This window comes from Xenopus laevis, chromosome 7L, assembly GCF_017654675.1.
Source record: "Xenopus laevis strain J_2021 chromosome 7L, Xenopus_laevis_v10.1, whole genome shotgun sequence".
Lineage (NCBI taxonomy): Eukaryota > Metazoa > Chordata > Amphibia > Anura > Pipidae > Xenopus > Xenopus laevis.
In genome coordinates, this window is record NC_054383.1 from 5,440,118 (window position 1) to 5,456,549 (window position 16,432).

A 16,432-nucleotide genomic window follows, 5' to 3' on the forward strand; every position below is an offset into this window, starting at 1 on the left:
TGGTGGCGAGACTTGGAGATTCGCCACGAGTACGCGCCAGGCAAATTTATTCGCTCATCACTAGTCTCTATGTTAGTCACCACTCCTCTTTTAGTCAATATCAGAGAAGCAAAATACTTATATGTAGCTCCTTCTCCCTCCTGGTGGTGACCCAAAGGGGCTTATCTTGGATAAGTCTGAGTTAGTTTTGTTTTAGTGGGATCTTCCATTATCTTGTTTTCCAATCTGATAAATCCTTATGGATTTTTGTAATTCAATTGATTTTCTTAATATTCATTTATCTTTTAGTCAGTATCAGGGAAGCAATATACTTGTCTGTAGCTCCTTCTCCTTCTTGGTGGTCACCCTTAGGTATTTAGCTAGACTAAATTTTAGTTAGTTTTGTTTCAATGGGATCTTATCCATAATTTTGTTTTCCCAACTATTAAATCCTTATGGATTATCGTAATTCAATGGATTTTCTTATATCACTCACAGGGTAACACACAAATCGCCCAGCATTATTTGCAAGCCTTGATTCCCTCTGGTGTTCCGTCAAGTCACCACAAAAGTACTTCAATCATGGGTATGGAAATCAGAGGCAAACAGCAGAATACCTGCTAACAAGTGCTTTATTGTGCGTCCACACAACATGTTTCGGGCAGCAAAAAGGCCCTTTTTCAAGTGTGTCAGGGCCTTTTTGCTGCCCGAAACATGTTGTGTGGACGCACAATAAAGCACTTGTTAGCAGGTATTCTGCTGTTTGCCTCTGATTTCCATACCCATGATTGAAGGATTTTCTTATATATTCATTTATCTTTTAGTCAGTATCAGGAAAGAAATATACTTGTCTGTAGCAACTTCTCCCTCTTGGTGGTCACCCTTAGGGACTTAGCTAGGATAAATATGAGTTAGTTTTGTTTTATTGGGATCTTCCATAATTTTGTTTTCCCATCTATTAAATTTTTATGGATTATCATAATTCAACAGATTTTCTTATATATCCATTTATCTTTTAGGCAGTATCAGGGAACCAAAATACTTGTCCGTATCTCCTTCTCCCTGTTGGTGGTAAATTCTTATGGATTCTCATAATTCAACAGATTTTCTTATATTCATTTATCGATAATTTATCTGACACAATTGCACTTTAATATATTTCATCAATGAGTAATGACATCTATTCTGTTCATATAATGAATTCATAGAGCCTTAGACTGAATGAGTCCTGTCTTGTTAATTTCCAACAGATGACAGTGTGAGAGAGGAAGTCTCCCTGCAGCTTCCAGAAGACCTGGAGCAGGGCTCGGAACACGCGCACATCACTGTGTTAGGTGAGAGGCTCTAGAGGCACCAGATCACTCTAAAAACACCCTCATAGTCTGCTATGGCTATTATCTGAATGTACTCATTCAAGAATTTGTTACACAATTATCACTTAGAAATATGTACTGAAACAATTGCCAACCACAGTGGTCTGTCAGTAGCATTCACATGCGCTTGAGATGATTGCAACAGCAGGAACAGTGGGTGAGTTGTGAGCCACCCTATGAGTTGCTAAAAATAGTGGGTGTAAAATTGCTTCCATGAGCTATTGTCATAAAGCAATAGTTTAAATGATTTATTGATGATAAATAGGCTTGGGTATTATGGCTGTCTACATTGGTCTTGACTGCACCACCCCATTCAATCGGATAGTTTGGAAGCCAGTAAAGAATTCCAACAGATTCTGTTGATATTTCGGAGTGTACAGTCTTGTCAAAAAGACCATAAATCCAGAATTTTATCGCTCATATTAATCATGTGCCTTATTACATGTACATTTGGTAGGTGACGTTATGGGCAACAGCATCTCTAATATGGGAGATCTTCTGCAACTGCCTTTTGGATGTGGAGAGCAGAATATAGCAAAGTTTGCTCCAAATATCTATATCCTAGAATATCTGGAAAGCGCTAATGCTCTAACACCTGAAATAAAGGACAAGGCTCTGAATTACTTGACTACAGGTAGGAGAATTTTAGCAATGTACAACTTTTTTGGGGGGGGGGGAATATGGGTAAGGATCTATTGGGGGGAACTTCATTATAAGTCCAGTCATTCTAATATCAAAGGTTACATCCTATTTTTGGGTTTGTGCCAATGTACGATGTTAAAGAGGATTAAGTAAAACTGGGAAATCTGAAATATCCTTCTGAGGAAGGTACAAACCAGGTAAAGCTGGTCACCCAGCCAGTACTCTATTGGTAGAATGGAGGTTTCAGTCATTACATGGGTCAGTCTTCCCTTACAGGTTACCAGCGGCAGCTGTTGTCTAAGCATGACAATGGCTCCTACAGTGCATTTGGCAAGAAAGATGAAGAAGGCAACACATGGTAAGATCTGAACTATGCAATTGTATTAAACTGATTCTCACAGGAAATCTAATGCTGTTTCCTGCTCCAGAGTAGTCTATATAGCACCTGGAGAGTACAAGACTGTTCTGTCTATGTCATGCTTAGGCCAAGTGCAACATAAGCTATGCAATTTTACACTTCTTGTTCACCTTAGAGGTAACATTGGAGAGGGAACCAGCTCCATATCTTATAGTACTGCAGTGAAGAATAGTCTAGACCCCCACAATTTTCCTTCTCCATATAGATCTCCATACAGATCTGTTAGTCCACTGCAATATTAAGGAGGAGCAATCCTGAAGGGTGAGAGTTATGGCTAAATTTTTGAAGACATCTTCTCTACATGAAATTGGAAATATGGTAGTCAGTTAAGACAATTTAAAATAAACAAGTATCACAGTGTGATGCTCCTCAAGAAGCAAGCTATATTCAGTAACTGTATATTTCCTCGCTTGCTAAAAAGCCACCCAACCCCATTTTGAAGCTATCAAATGTATCTGCCAACCTATCTAATGTATCTGTATTACTGTTCTCTATCATCTGTTTCCTGTGTCTTTCTTACTTGTAATAAGTCGTTATCTTCCCACAGGCTCACAGCCATGGTAGTGAGAAGCTTCAGCAAAGCACAGAAGACTATCTACATAGATGAGAAGCACATTCAGGAGGCTATAAAATGGCTGGGCAGCTACCAATTGGACAATGGCTGCTTCAGAAGCGTCGGCAAACTCTTCAACAATGAACTGAAGGTGCCAAGTTCATTCTTATTCATGTACTCTAAAGACTGCAAACCTACAAATAAAAACAAAGCTTCATCTACTTACCCATAAAGGGATCATCTTCCAAGTTGAAAACAACAAATGGAGGTGACTCACTTGGGTATCATCACCTGGTGGTGTAACTTTACATGGTTTGTGTTGGACAAGTATAAAAGGCACCATGTTTCATAGGACTAGTAACCCACAGCATTTTTTCCTTTCAAACAGGTGTCCAATAAATGCCAACACTTAATGGTTGCCCTAGGCAACCATATATTTGATTAACTTTGCACCTTTTATTTCATTACCCCTTTTATGCACTTGAATCAGAAACCACTTTGCAAAGTTAGGTATCTTTTCTGGTATTGTCTTCAAAAGAAGAACTTACTCTACAAAATATGAATGGAACTTACCGTATATACTCAAGTATAAGCCGAGTTTTTCAGCCCCCAAAATATGCTGAAAAACTCTACCTCGGCTTATACTCGGGTCAAGCGCAAAACCGGTCGCCGGCGTCCAAGAATAGTCACCGGCGTCCAAGAATAGTCTCCAAGAATATTCGCCGGCATCCAAAAACGAGACGCTGGCACCTCCAATGGGAGCAGAAACCCTCAATTTTTTGATTGAAACTTACCAGAAGCTGCTGCATTTCTCACCCTCGGCTTATACTCGAGTCAATAAGCTTTCCCAGATTTTGGAGGTAAAATTAGGTACCTCGGCTTATACTCGGGACGGCTTATACTCGAGTATATACGGTACCTGCTTATGAACAGTCATAAGAACCATGAACAGTGACACCTTTTTTTAAAATGAGTTCAGTTGAGTTGTTTAATATATTTTATATATCGCATATAGACATGGGAAACCTCTGCAGTACAAGTGAGAATGAACAGGAAACATGGTACATATATTCAAAGTTCCTCCATCTAATGGGTTGCAATGGCTTCACCTCAAGGAATAAAACTATACTAGCACACTAGTAAAACTAGAATAATAAATGTTATATAAAAGAAAATTGAATACAGTACAAGACCTACAGTTGAGGAAACTGGGCCCTAGTACTCTCAGTGGCAGTCTCGTTGGCAGTCTCATGTCCCTGACACTCCCTACTGCTGTGCTGACACCTGAACATCTTTTTCTAAGATGGCTTCTGGGATTGCTTTAAAAACTCTGGTGGCAGCTTTTGGGTGCCAAATTCAGGCACCTTCTAGACTTATATTTCTCCCAGCAGTCCCTTGCAGTTTCCATCAGGGAGGGGAAGGACACTATAAAAAGATCTGCCATAGATATGCCTCCATTATAAGGTGTAACTCGTGCATCTCAGTTGTTTACAGTCCAGTGATTTAAGGGGTTGAGCCCCTTTACTACTGTCAGACTGTCAAATAATTCTTCTTGGGGTTGAGGACAACTATTGTAATTGCATCAAACTCTAATTATATTAGTTAATTATCATGGCCAGGTGCTTTATAACCTGTAAAATCCTGACCAAACAATCACTCATGAGCACTTCCTTCAGTAGGGACGGCCATAACAGTTTTGCCTTTATTTTAAAGAAATCTGGTGACAATTCTTTCTCTCTGTTTTCAATGGAATATGATGGATGATGAGTGGATCTTGTCCTTCTTTGTCTCTGCAGAGTGGGGTGGATGACGAGGTGACCATATCTGCTTATATTACAATCGCTCTCCTGGAGCATGGCACAGTCCATAATGTAAGTGCTTCATATAAGTTTTATAATTCACGTTTCCAGCTGAGGCCCCAGGAATCTTCTGTTTAGTGCCACAAAGCAACCACAACCACATCATGCTATGTCTTTTGTGAGAGAAGGGAGGATTGAAAGTTAGAGCAGTGGCTTGGAGGCTCAGTCTGAAGACAATTTAGGGTGAAATTTGAAGATAATATATATACAGTATTTGCTCTTCTAGATACCCCTGAAAGCCAAGCTAGAAGGTCAAAACCAAAAACCCTAAAAATTCTTGAAAATATTACAGTACTGTTTTCCTATATCTGTAACCTTGTTATAAGCTTAAAGGGCATGTAAATGCAAAAAAATAAAATCCCATTTTTACTTTCTTTAATGAAAAATAAATCTATCTCCAATATACTTTAATTAAAAATGTGTACAGTTTTTATAAGAAACCTGACTGTATGCAGTGAAATTCTCCCTTCATTTACTGCTGTGGATAGGAACTGTCAGACGGTCCCTAACTGCTCTGCAGGGAAACAATCATACTTATGTACAGCAGGGGGAGCCCCCACCTTACTTCCCAGCCATGCAGAACTAAAGCTTGTCCTGTTTTGATCATTTATGATGATCCCTAAGCAGCCCAGATCACACTGAGCATGTGCACAGTCTTGGTCTAACAAAGATGTATAACAAAGTTACAAGATGGTGACCCCCTGTGGCCAACTTTGAAAGCATAAATCATTTGTTTGATTAAGCTTGTGGTACAGTAATTTCATGTTTATGTTTAGTATACAAAATACAGCATTTCTAGCCTTATTCTGTTTTAGACTTTCCTTGTACTTTAAGGAGGTCCTGAACAAAGGTTGATCCCCCAAGAGAGGCTTGAACCAATATATCAAACAAGCACTGCCATAGAAAAAAAGACAGCATGAAATGTCGAGATGATTACATTTAAAAATATACCACCAGATAAAATGACTAGAATTATCCAAATATTAGAATTTCACCATTTCTGAAGGACCAATCACCAACAACATCACACAATGCCTCTTGGTTACCGGATCATGGCCCTGACTGATGATTATAGTGTATTTGTTGCTCTGAACACTGTAGGACCTTGTGTAAAGGTTACATTTGGTGCCCAGGGTCATTGATTTAAATGTTTAATGTTCTGTGTATAGAGCGGCCTTGTGGAGAACGCTTTGAAATGTCTGAAAGATGCAGCAAACAATGTGAACAACACTTACAGCCAGGCCATACTTGCATATGCCTTTACACTATCAGGAGACAAAGACCTGAGACAACACATGCTGGATAATCTTGAGAAATACGTTACAGATGAAGGTGAGCTGATTAAGAAGCTGTGGTTGGGGAATGTATGAGCGAAATTGCTCCCTGCACCAATAATGCAATGTCCTCAAATCTGGGCCAAGATGCACCAATGCATTGTCATCCTATCAAAGTGGGAACGAAAGTGGTGCAGTTGAGGCCAATGTAGACACTAGCCTAGTAATCATAATTAAATAATTTAAACTAGTGCTGGAACTATAACAGGGTGACTGTTACCCCAATGTTTCTATATTTCTGTAACCTTGTTAGGAACTAAGGGGCCCAGCCTGAAGGCATATTAGAGGGAGATTTGGGGTGAGTGTTTATTTGTACCCTGGGTACCCCTGGATCTATAGCAGGGTGACACCCCAATGTTTCTATATATCTGTAACTTTGTTATGAGCTAAGGGGGCCCAGTCTGAAGGTCAGTTAGGGGGAGATTTGGGGTGAGTGTTTATTTGTACCCTGGGTACCCCTGGAACTATAGCAGGGTGACTGTTACCCCAATGTTTCTATATATCTGTAACCTTGTTATGAGCTAAGGGGGCCCAGTCTGAAGGTCAGTTAGGGGGAGATTTGGGGTGAGTGATTATTTGTACCCTGGGTACCCCTGGAACTATAGCAGGGTGACACCCCAATGTTTCTATATATCCGTAACCTTGTTATGAGCTAAGGGGGCCCAGTCTGAAGGCCAGTTAGGGGGAGATTTGGGGTGAGTGATTATTTGTGCCCTGGGTACCCCTGGAACTATAGCAGGGTGACTGTTACCCCAATGTTTCTATATATATGTAACCTTGTTATGAGCTAAGGGGCCCCAGCCTGAAGGTCAGTTAGAGGGAGATTTGGGGTGAGTGCTTATTTGTGCCCTGGGTACCCCTGGAACTATAATAGAGTGACTGTTACCCCAATGTTTCTATATATCTATATTGTCTGATGCAATTGCTTTTATTAGTTACTGATGATGTAAAAGTTTTCCTCATTGATACATAGGTACAGGTGTCAGTCATCGTGTAAACCCCTCAGACAACACTATTACGTTAAATAATGTCTTTGTGTACTTATAACCTCCTTATCAGCACACCAAATGGACCACGAAGAAGAGCACTAATGGTATTAAAAAAACATCTTAACATGGCTGCCATAACTTGAACTATTTATTATTTCATTCTACTTTCTAAACATTATTTTTAATCAGTTGCGTTATCAAAAATTCGAAACCATAAGTACAAACGAATTCTTAATGCCACAGCTCATTTCTGCTACTGATTTCAGCAGTTTGATATACAGTATGTCTATGTGTTTATTTGTTCTTTGAACAGATGGAAGCAAGCACTGGAGTGAAGGATCGAGTGGGGGTGTTGAGATCTCCTCGTATGTTCTTCTGGCTTTACTTTCTGGAGATGAAGTGACCAAAAAGGATTTAAAATTCAGTTCAGATATAACCAACTGGGTAATAAAGCAGCAGAACTTCCGAGGAGGCTTCCACTCAACTCAGGTAATAATCTTCCAAACTCAAAGGGTTGTGATATCTATTTATTGTTGGTATTTATTGTTCTCAAGTGGCAACAGTGGAAAGCACTGAAAGAATCTCAGGATTGGCACATATTCAGGGTCTTAAGTTTTCCTGGTGCTTTACATTATTTTCAGTTGTGATACATTTCATGCAGAATTGTCCTTAGTATAAGAGAGTGGTTCCCAAACTCCAGGGTGGGTAGGGGTCTAGACAGAAGGCCAATTAGGAATTGTGACGGCAATTCCAGAAAATTGTACTTCTCCCTCTGCATAAATTGTAGATTTCCAAGTGTGTTTAGGGTCATCTAACCCCTGCGTAACTTCAACTTTGTAACTGATGCTTCAACATTATTCTGAAGAATTTGTTGATATTGGGTTGAATTCATCCGATTCTTAACTTTAACAAGGATCCCAGCCCTGAACTAGCCACACAGCCCCACAGCATGATGGAACCTCCACCAAATGGTAGCAGGTGTTTTTCTTGGAGTGCGGTGTTCTTCTTCCGCCATGCAAAGCACTTTTTGTTATGACCAAATAACTACATTTTTGTCTCATCAGTTCCAAAATGACTGTGGCTTGTCTAAATGAGCTTTTGCATACAAGTGACTCTATTTGTGGTGTGAGTGCAGAAAGGGGCTTCTTTCTCATCACCCTGCCATACACATGTTCTTTGTGCAATTTACGCTGAATTGTCAAACGATGTACAGATACACCATCTGCAGCAAGATGTTCTTGCAGGTCTTTGGAGGTGATCTTTGGCTTGTCTGTAACCATTCAGAAAATATTTTCAAATGGAGGGCACTCTAGTATAAGATATATACAATATTGTTAGCATATGGGTGCAAACAAAGCCCTTACAAAGCCCCCATATAAAGCCAAACACAGAACAATGTTAACCACAAAGGGCCTGCACACCAAATAAACAGCAAGACCAAGTGGTATTTGAATAGTCATATATTTAGATATATTTAAAAAAAGAATGTACATATATAATACAGGGCAAAAATATGTCAAAAGATATCACAAGAGATCAATTATACATACCACTTAAATATGGTCAAACAGCAATAGGGGACAAAGAGAAAAGCGGATACACCTGCCCTAAGAGGAGAATCACCCCGACGTTTCGGCTTTTAGCCTTTCTCAAGGGGAATTCCATATTTAAGTGGTATGTATAATTGATCTCTTGTGATATCTTTTGACATATGTTTGCCCTGTATTATGTATGTACATTCTTTTTTTAAATATATCTAAATATATGACTATTCAAATACCACTTGGTCTTGCTGTTTATTTGGTGTGCAGGCCCTTTTTGGTTAACATTGTCTGTAACCATTCTCACAATCCTCCACATATGCCGCTCCTGTATTTTTCTTGGCCTGCCAGACCTGGGTTTTACAGCAACTGTGCCTGTGGCCTTCCCTTTCCTGATTCCATTCCTTACAGTTGAAACTGACAGTTTAAACCTCTGAGATAGCATTTTGTAGCCTCCCCCTAAACCATGATTCTGAACAATCTTTTGAGTTGCTTTGAGGATCCCATGCTGTTCAGAGGAGAAGAACCTTATATACCCTTTCTCATGATTGGACACTCCTGCCTATGAAATTCAAGGCTTAACAAGCTAATCGATCCAATTTGGCGTTGCCAATAATCAGTATTGAGCAGTTACATGCATTCAAATTAGCACAATTGCAAATTTTTGCACAGGCAGTTTTTTCACGTTTGATTTAATTTCATACAACTGAATACTGTTTCACTAAAAATCTTTATTTGGAAAACACCTACTCAGATGAAAGTGGAGTAAATTATTATGCAGGCTGAGGGGGGTTCCCAAACTTTTTCATATGACTGTATCTGAGTGGCTGACATTGGCACATGGGAATATATCTGCTGGCATATCTTCATGGTTAAGTTCATATTGGTAAAACCTGATTCAAATTATACAAGCTTGCAGCTGCTTTCCACTGCAACACCTATGGCTTCTGAAAAAATGTGCCATTTTCTTCCAACAGGACACAGTTGTGGCTATTCATGCCCTTTCCAAATATGCGAGGGCCACTTACCGTGAGAAGAGGGACGTGACGCTGACGGTCCGCTGTGCTTTAACGGGATACCAGACACAGTTCCGCTCCGATGACAGTAACAGAATCTTATTACAGAGAGCTCCTCTGCCAGATATACCCGGGAAGTACACAATAACAGCCACAGGCACTGGCTGTGTGTATGTACAAGTGAGCTTTCTGCACCTTTTTCTAATAACGTATGCCAAATTTTGAGAAACTATATTGGGAGAGGAATAGAGATTGTAGATTTAATGGCAACTGCAAGGCACAGAAGTACAGTATAAGAGGGTCCAAATGGAACATTTACCCAAGGTATATGGTGGAACTTAAATAGATTTATACCACTGATGTTACTCAGACCCATGTGCTTCCCTTGGCTAGATTCCATAAAGGAGTATAATTATCTAGTTGTAGGGATAAGGAAAGTAGGGACTGATATATGATCTTAGTATCTGCTTAAAGCTGGCCATAGATGTTGAGATTTTTAAAAGATCCAATCGTCATCGTGAGACCATGATTTTCTCGTACGAATTGTCCATCAACTAAAAAGACCAATTTGCCAGGAAAACAAAGGGGAGCTGCCGGCTTGGCCCTGCAAACATAGATACATTGCACTGGGACCGACAAAGGTTTTTTAACCTGGCCGATCAATTTCCTGACAGATCGGCCGAAAAATCGTAAAATGTTTGATCGTTCGAATCCCACTAACCGCACGATAATTTCAAAGGATTGGTCGGACTTCGCTAAAATTGGACGTTCGGCAAGCGAAATCTTTGCGTCTATGGGGACCTCAACTCCAATGTTATAAGAGACAACTGTAGTTATTGTCGAATTCACTTGGTAGTCCGTTCGCCAGATCATTTATAAATCAGTCCCAGGGCAATGCCTTAGCACAGTGATCCCCAACCAGTAGCTTGTGAGTAACATGTTGCTCTCCAACCCCTTGGATGTTGCTCCCAGTGGCCTCAAAGCAGGTGCTTATTTTTGAATTCCAGGCTTGGAGGCAAGTTTTGGTTGCATAAAAACCAGGTGCACTGCCAAACAGAGCCTTAACGTAGGTTGACAATCCACATAGGGGCTACTAAATGGCCAATCGCAGCCCTTATTTGGCACCCAGGAACAGTTTTAATGCTGTGTGTTGCTCCCCAACTCCTTTTACTTTTGAATGTTGCTCACGGGTTCTAAAGGTTGGGGATCCTTGCCTTAGCAGAACAATAACATTTGAACCCTAGCTGCCAATGTATACCAATTGGGCAGTTATTTAGAATAAGTCTATCTATAACATAGTAAAAGTAAACTTCCCCTTTAAATAGGCAGTATCCCCCTTTTTTAACCTAAGTGTAATAAACAGGGCTTGGGCTGAACCCACTTTTTTTTAACTGTTGTTTTAATCATGAACAATCTATGATTTTTGTTTCTGTAACTAAATAGGGAAGACAGGGATATTGAGGCAACTCCATGCTTGGTCCTCACGAAGGACGTTCTGACTTTAAGTAGCAATGGTGTTGGTACATAATAATTGTAAACCTACATGCCGCATTGCTTTCTTTGCAGACACATTTAAAATACCACATCCATCCTGCCGAATCCTTTCAACACTTTACCCTAAATGTGACCACCCAACCCAACTTCTGTACGGCACAGGCACAGAAAAGTTTTGAGATCCACGTGGCTGTCAGGTGAGGTCATATCGCTGCTATGTGGGATGAAGCCCCCTACCATGTGCATTCAATTTTCCCTTAGGTTTACTCTGACCTTAAAATAAATTTTTAAAATAATTTAGATCAGTATTTCTCAAACTGTGAACTGTGTGTACAGATGCAGCCACTTTGGTTTGTCTGTTTGACACAGAATAACTAAACACAGATATCCCATTTATCTCATTTAACACAGAAAACTGTGTCACAACATCCCATCTAATTAAAGCATTCACCATTGTGAACAATGGTGCTTTGGTATGCTAATGAAAAGGTTAAATGCATTAAATGAGTTAAGATAACTTTAGATAACACAGTTTCTTCAATTAACTCTGAGTCATGACGCATTTAACTCACAAATCCAAGTGGCTTCATCTGTATGTCTTCAATAATTTTGTTAGGGAGGTAGATGTATTATGGTCAAAGAAAAAAGTCAGGAGTATGAAAAATATTGTGACAAAAGTCATCTTGATTGGGATAAACACAATTTAATCACAGTGGAAACTTCTATAGGATCTCAACAGGATTTTTTCCTTTGATATATTTAGAAAATGTGAGTTTAAAAAACATGAAGGGGCAGATTTACATATGGTCGAATATCGAAAGTTAATTAACCCCTTGATATTTGACTGCCGAATGTAAATCCTTCGAATATCGAAGGATTTACCGCAAATAGTTAGGATTAAATCGTAATAGAACGATTAAATCGATTCGAAGGATTTTAATCAATTGATCAAACGATTTTTCTACGACCAAAAAAAACTTAAAAAGCCTATGGGGACCTTCCCCATTGGCTAACATTGAGCTTCGGTAGGTTTTAGGTGGCGAAGTAGGGGGTCGAAGTTTTTTTTAAAGCGACAGTACTTCGACTATCGAATGGTCGAATATTCGAACGATATTCGAACGATTCAAAGTAGCCAATTCGATGGTCGAAGTAGCCAAAAAAAAACCATTTGAACATTTTTATTCTTTTCCTTCACTCGAGCAGAGTAAATTTGAAAAAAATGCATCCCATGCGGTCTGGTTATGACCTTAATGCAGTTATGATATTTCAATTTTGGACACTTTTCATTTTTAACTGGATGGTTCATTGGGATCAGGATTAAGAGTGAAGATTTGAGCACAAGGTTACATTTAAGGCATGTTTTTTTTAAGATCAATAAAAGTTTAAATATATTCTATTTCTTTTAATTTTCTGTAGATACTCTGGGAATCGAGCCATGACCAACATGGCTATAATTGAAGTACATCATTTGTCAGGATTTGCCCCGGTTGCCAGGAGCCTTAAATTGGTAAGAAAACTAGCAAATAAGTTGTTCACATCAGTCATGATATGGTGTAGTTTTGTGGCAGATAGAACTCCGATGGAGATGAGTAACATTCAAGGAAAAGTGTTAACATATGATTGTAGAGGACAGTTGGTGCGGTTTCTGTGAGTTCAGCTTCAGTTCACCAAGTATTTACAAGCACATAAAGAAAACAAAATTTGAACAACTGTTTTGTATTTAGGTGTATGACCAGGATCTCTTCTTGCATATTTTATTCAAGATGAAGAATTGCTCAGACTTCACCAGTCTAAATTTTTCGATAAAAAAGTCATATGACAGTTGAAGCAGGAGATTTAGGTGACAGTGGACAGATTCGTTGACAGGATTTGAGAACAGAAATGTTACAGCAAAATTGAATTACTCAGCCCTCCAAGATGCCAGTCTCTTCCCTAGTACTTGCTGTAGGAGCCTGACCCACAACTTAATAACTAGTTCCTTTGTTTTAAATGCTTAGTTGCATGAGTTGGGTACTGCTCTTTCCTACACTACTGGGTTTCCAGTCCACAACTGAAGACTTTTGACACCCTACCAACTGAATAGAGAACCCATCTTCTCGCCCAACACTGCTTAAGGCTTTTTATGCCTATGATTGCAGCTCCCACGGTGTTATACCTGCTGAGATGTCTTATTGTAATCCTATCAACAATAAACATTTCAGAAGAACTACAGTAGTTTTAATTAGATATGGGGGAATCATCTCTGTGAGTACTGTTGTGTTCCATAGCTGGTGGGACCGTGTTGGGTTCTTAGATGTTAAGAGTCGGTTGAAGATGTAAATGGTACAAATAGATTCATTAAAGATCCACAGTTATTCCATCTAAAGTAAGTAAGGACTAATCTCTCTCTAATCCCATGTTACAGTTGGAGCAAAACGAGAATGTAAAAAGGACAGAAGTCACAGATGAGAAGGTGTCTATTTATCTTGAGGAGGTAAGAAGTCATAGCAATCATTGGACAAACTAAAACCACTTTATGGTATTGGTGGGCAAAGAGCATGCTGGTGGGCCCCTGCTGCCAACAAACATATGGCAGTGCTAACTCACCCTACTCACAGTAGGGGTGTCTGATTGTCTCCAGCATGAAATATGTGTCCAAATCCATTATATGGAATGTAAGGATTTGGATGTGTGAGAGTGCTCAGCCCTAAGCACCAATACCCCATTAAAGAGACAAGTGCCTCACCTTGTGACCGCAGATGTATCAGCTTTGATAAAAGTGTAAATTCATTGAAAACTGTAAAAACAAACCCTATTAAACTGCCAGGATGCATTCAGGACTCCTTAGTTTAAAGGAGAAGGAAAGGTTAAAACTAAGTAAGCCTTATCAGAAAGGTCCATCTAAATATACCAGTAAACCCACAAAGTAGTGCTGCTCCGAGTCTCCTGTCAAAAGAAACACTGCATTTCTTTCCTTCTATTGTGTACACATGGGCTTCTGTATCAGACTTCCTGCCTTCAGCTTAAACCTCATTGCCCTGGGCAAGAGCATGCTCAGTTTGCTCCTCTCCCCCCCACCCCTCCCTTCTCTACTGTAATCTGAGCCCAGAGCAGGGAGAGACTCAGGCAGGAAGTGATGTCACACCATGTTAATACTGCAGCTCCTATCCTAAACAAACAGAGAGTTTCTAGAGCTTTTTACTCAGGTATGGTAAAACATTCTACAGAATAAATATAGCATTCTAGCTTGCACTATTGCAGCTAATCTATTGGCAATATAATGCCTCCGTAGCTTTCCTTCTCCTTTAATATATAGTAATGCCCCTTAGCAACGATTCTTTATTGTAGGCTAACTTCGGACAACTCATGGTCCATTAAACTGGCAAGTATGTAGAGACGCCTCCAGCCATTCTGTAGGTATTTTGCAGAAATCACCATTTTGGAATTTCTTAGTTCTGCCCAATAGAACAAGGTATTGTTCTAAATGTACCACCTTTGCTCCTCTATACTCATATCACTAGCCCTTGTTCCATTAAACTCTGCTCTGTCTCTAATCTCATACCAAAATCTTTCAGTCCTCCTAAAGCATAAATTCTATTCATTTCGCATTGAGTTACAATCCTTGTGTTTTATTGATCTCTCCTTGTTCTTTGGCAGCTCACGCATAAAACCGAAACATTTTCCTTTGTCGTTAAGCAAGAGACACCGGTATCCAATCTACAGCCGGCCAATGTCATCGTTTATGACTACTACGACCCAAGTAGGTATATCTAGATTATGGCAGACATGGTCAGTAACATACTTAAGCTGGCCATAGACGCAAAGATCTGATCGTACGAATCAAGGATTCGTACAATTTTCGGACCATGTGCAGAGAGTCCGGACATTTTTCGTCCAGTTGAGATCGGTCGTTTGGTCGATCGGCCAGGTTAAAAGATTTCTGTCGGCTGCCGATAATATCTCTGCGTGTATTGCAGATTGTACGTTTTTCAGAGGGAGACTGTCACTAGCTTTGGTCAGACATAACTTTCGTACGATTGCTGTCGGGCTCATCTGTTCTTTTGTACTTTATTTGATCGGAATGGTTAGTGGCAGGTCGGGAGATGGGAAAGTCTGATCGTACGATCGAATCTTTGGATCCATGGCCAGCTTTAGACACGAGCATGTAGATATTGTACATTTCAATATTGAGTTGATTTCAGTAGAGTAATATGTGTGTTACTCAGGAACAATCTTAAGCCGTCCTTTCGTGTACCATGTTTCACATGATTTTTGGTACATGTATGTTGATGGCAGGTTCACGACTGATATCTCTGTATAATGGATAATATATATTTCTTTTTGTCCCAGGAGAACATGCTGCAGCTGAATACCACACCCCCTGTGCAGGTAACTGCTGCTCCCTTGTGGCACCTCTTTGCTTTAGTCTTTTATTTGATCAGAAGCCAATTATTAAAGGTTTGCCAACCTGTCGTTGCCTAGCATATTGATACTCAACTTGGGGCTCCACAATTGTTATTGAACCAGTTACCAGCTGGTGATGGGATTTGTGGTTGAGCAACAACTAGAGATGCTGTGGCCCAATGTGTTGACTATAACTGCTCTGCTAGCTTAGAACAATCCAGTCCAACTAAAATATATTCTATACACAGGTAACAAGGAGACAAAGGAGCAATGAAGAAATGGAAATTGACTGAAAAAATCAGTCAATAGAAGAAAACCTGCTTTCTGATCGGTTAGATGCACTCGGCACATAGATATTTTTACTTGTTGCAGCAGAGGCTTAACCAATATTCCAATAAAATATACAAAACCTTCTTCTAAAAGTTTAGCTATAGTTTGTGGGACTAGGATCACCAGGAGGCTCTGGGGGTGAAGGTGAGCCTGAGGGAAAAATGCATGTTAGCTCTATTAGAATCCCCACTTAATTGGTCGTTAGGGTGTTTCAATATATCTGTAACCTAGATACAACATCCCTAACCAAATGTTAGACCTCAGAGAGGGGCTTGAACCAAACTGATTGTTATAGCTGTAGGTAGGCTGGAAGGTTGTTCAACAAAAGTTGGCAATATTAGAGGTGATGATCCACTTCAGTATGCATAGCATCATGTCCTGAACAACAGCTCTGAAGATCTGGGTTTCCCATATATTATTCAAATCAACACCAGCAGAACTTCTAATACACTGTATCCATATTCCTGTGGCTCCTCCCTGTCCCACTCATTTCCTCAATGAAGTTTGCGTGGGACAGTTTC

At 39.8% G+C, this 16,432-nt stretch overlaps 1 protein-coding gene across 1 annotated transcript in view; it reads left to right on the forward strand.

Annotated features, from left to right (window-relative positions):
• Positions 1-15,994, forward strand: part of LOC108696029 (alpha-2-macroglobulin-like protein 1) — a 51,021-nt gene extending 35,027 nt beyond the window's left edge. Inside the window, exons 23-36 of the mRNA XM_041570161.1 lie at positions 1,230-1,313; positions 1,810-1,986; positions 2,271-2,352; positions 2,960-3,116; positions 4,762-4,836; positions 5,994-6,156; positions 7,461-7,636; positions 9,666-9,884; positions 11,271-11,395; positions 12,615-12,705; positions 13,603-13,671; positions 14,835-14,937; positions 15,528-15,566; positions 15,830-15,994. Coding sequence (XP_041426095.1) covers positions 1,230-1,313; positions 1,810-1,986; positions 2,271-2,352; positions 2,960-3,116; positions 4,762-4,836; positions 5,994-6,156; positions 7,461-7,636; positions 9,666-9,884; positions 11,271-11,395; positions 12,615-12,705; positions 13,603-13,671; positions 14,835-14,937; positions 15,528-15,566; positions 15,830-15,855 — 1,586 coding nt within the window. The 3' untranslated portion in view covers positions 15,856-15,994. The remainder of the gene's footprint in view (positions 1-1,229; positions 1,314-1,809; positions 1,987-2,270; positions 2,353-2,959; positions 3,117-4,761; positions 4,837-5,993; positions 6,157-7,460; positions 7,637-9,665; positions 9,885-11,270; positions 11,396-12,614; positions 12,706-13,602; positions 13,672-14,834; positions 14,938-15,527; positions 15,567-15,829) is intronic.
• The last annotated feature ends 438 nt before the right edge of the window (positions 15,995-16,432 follow it).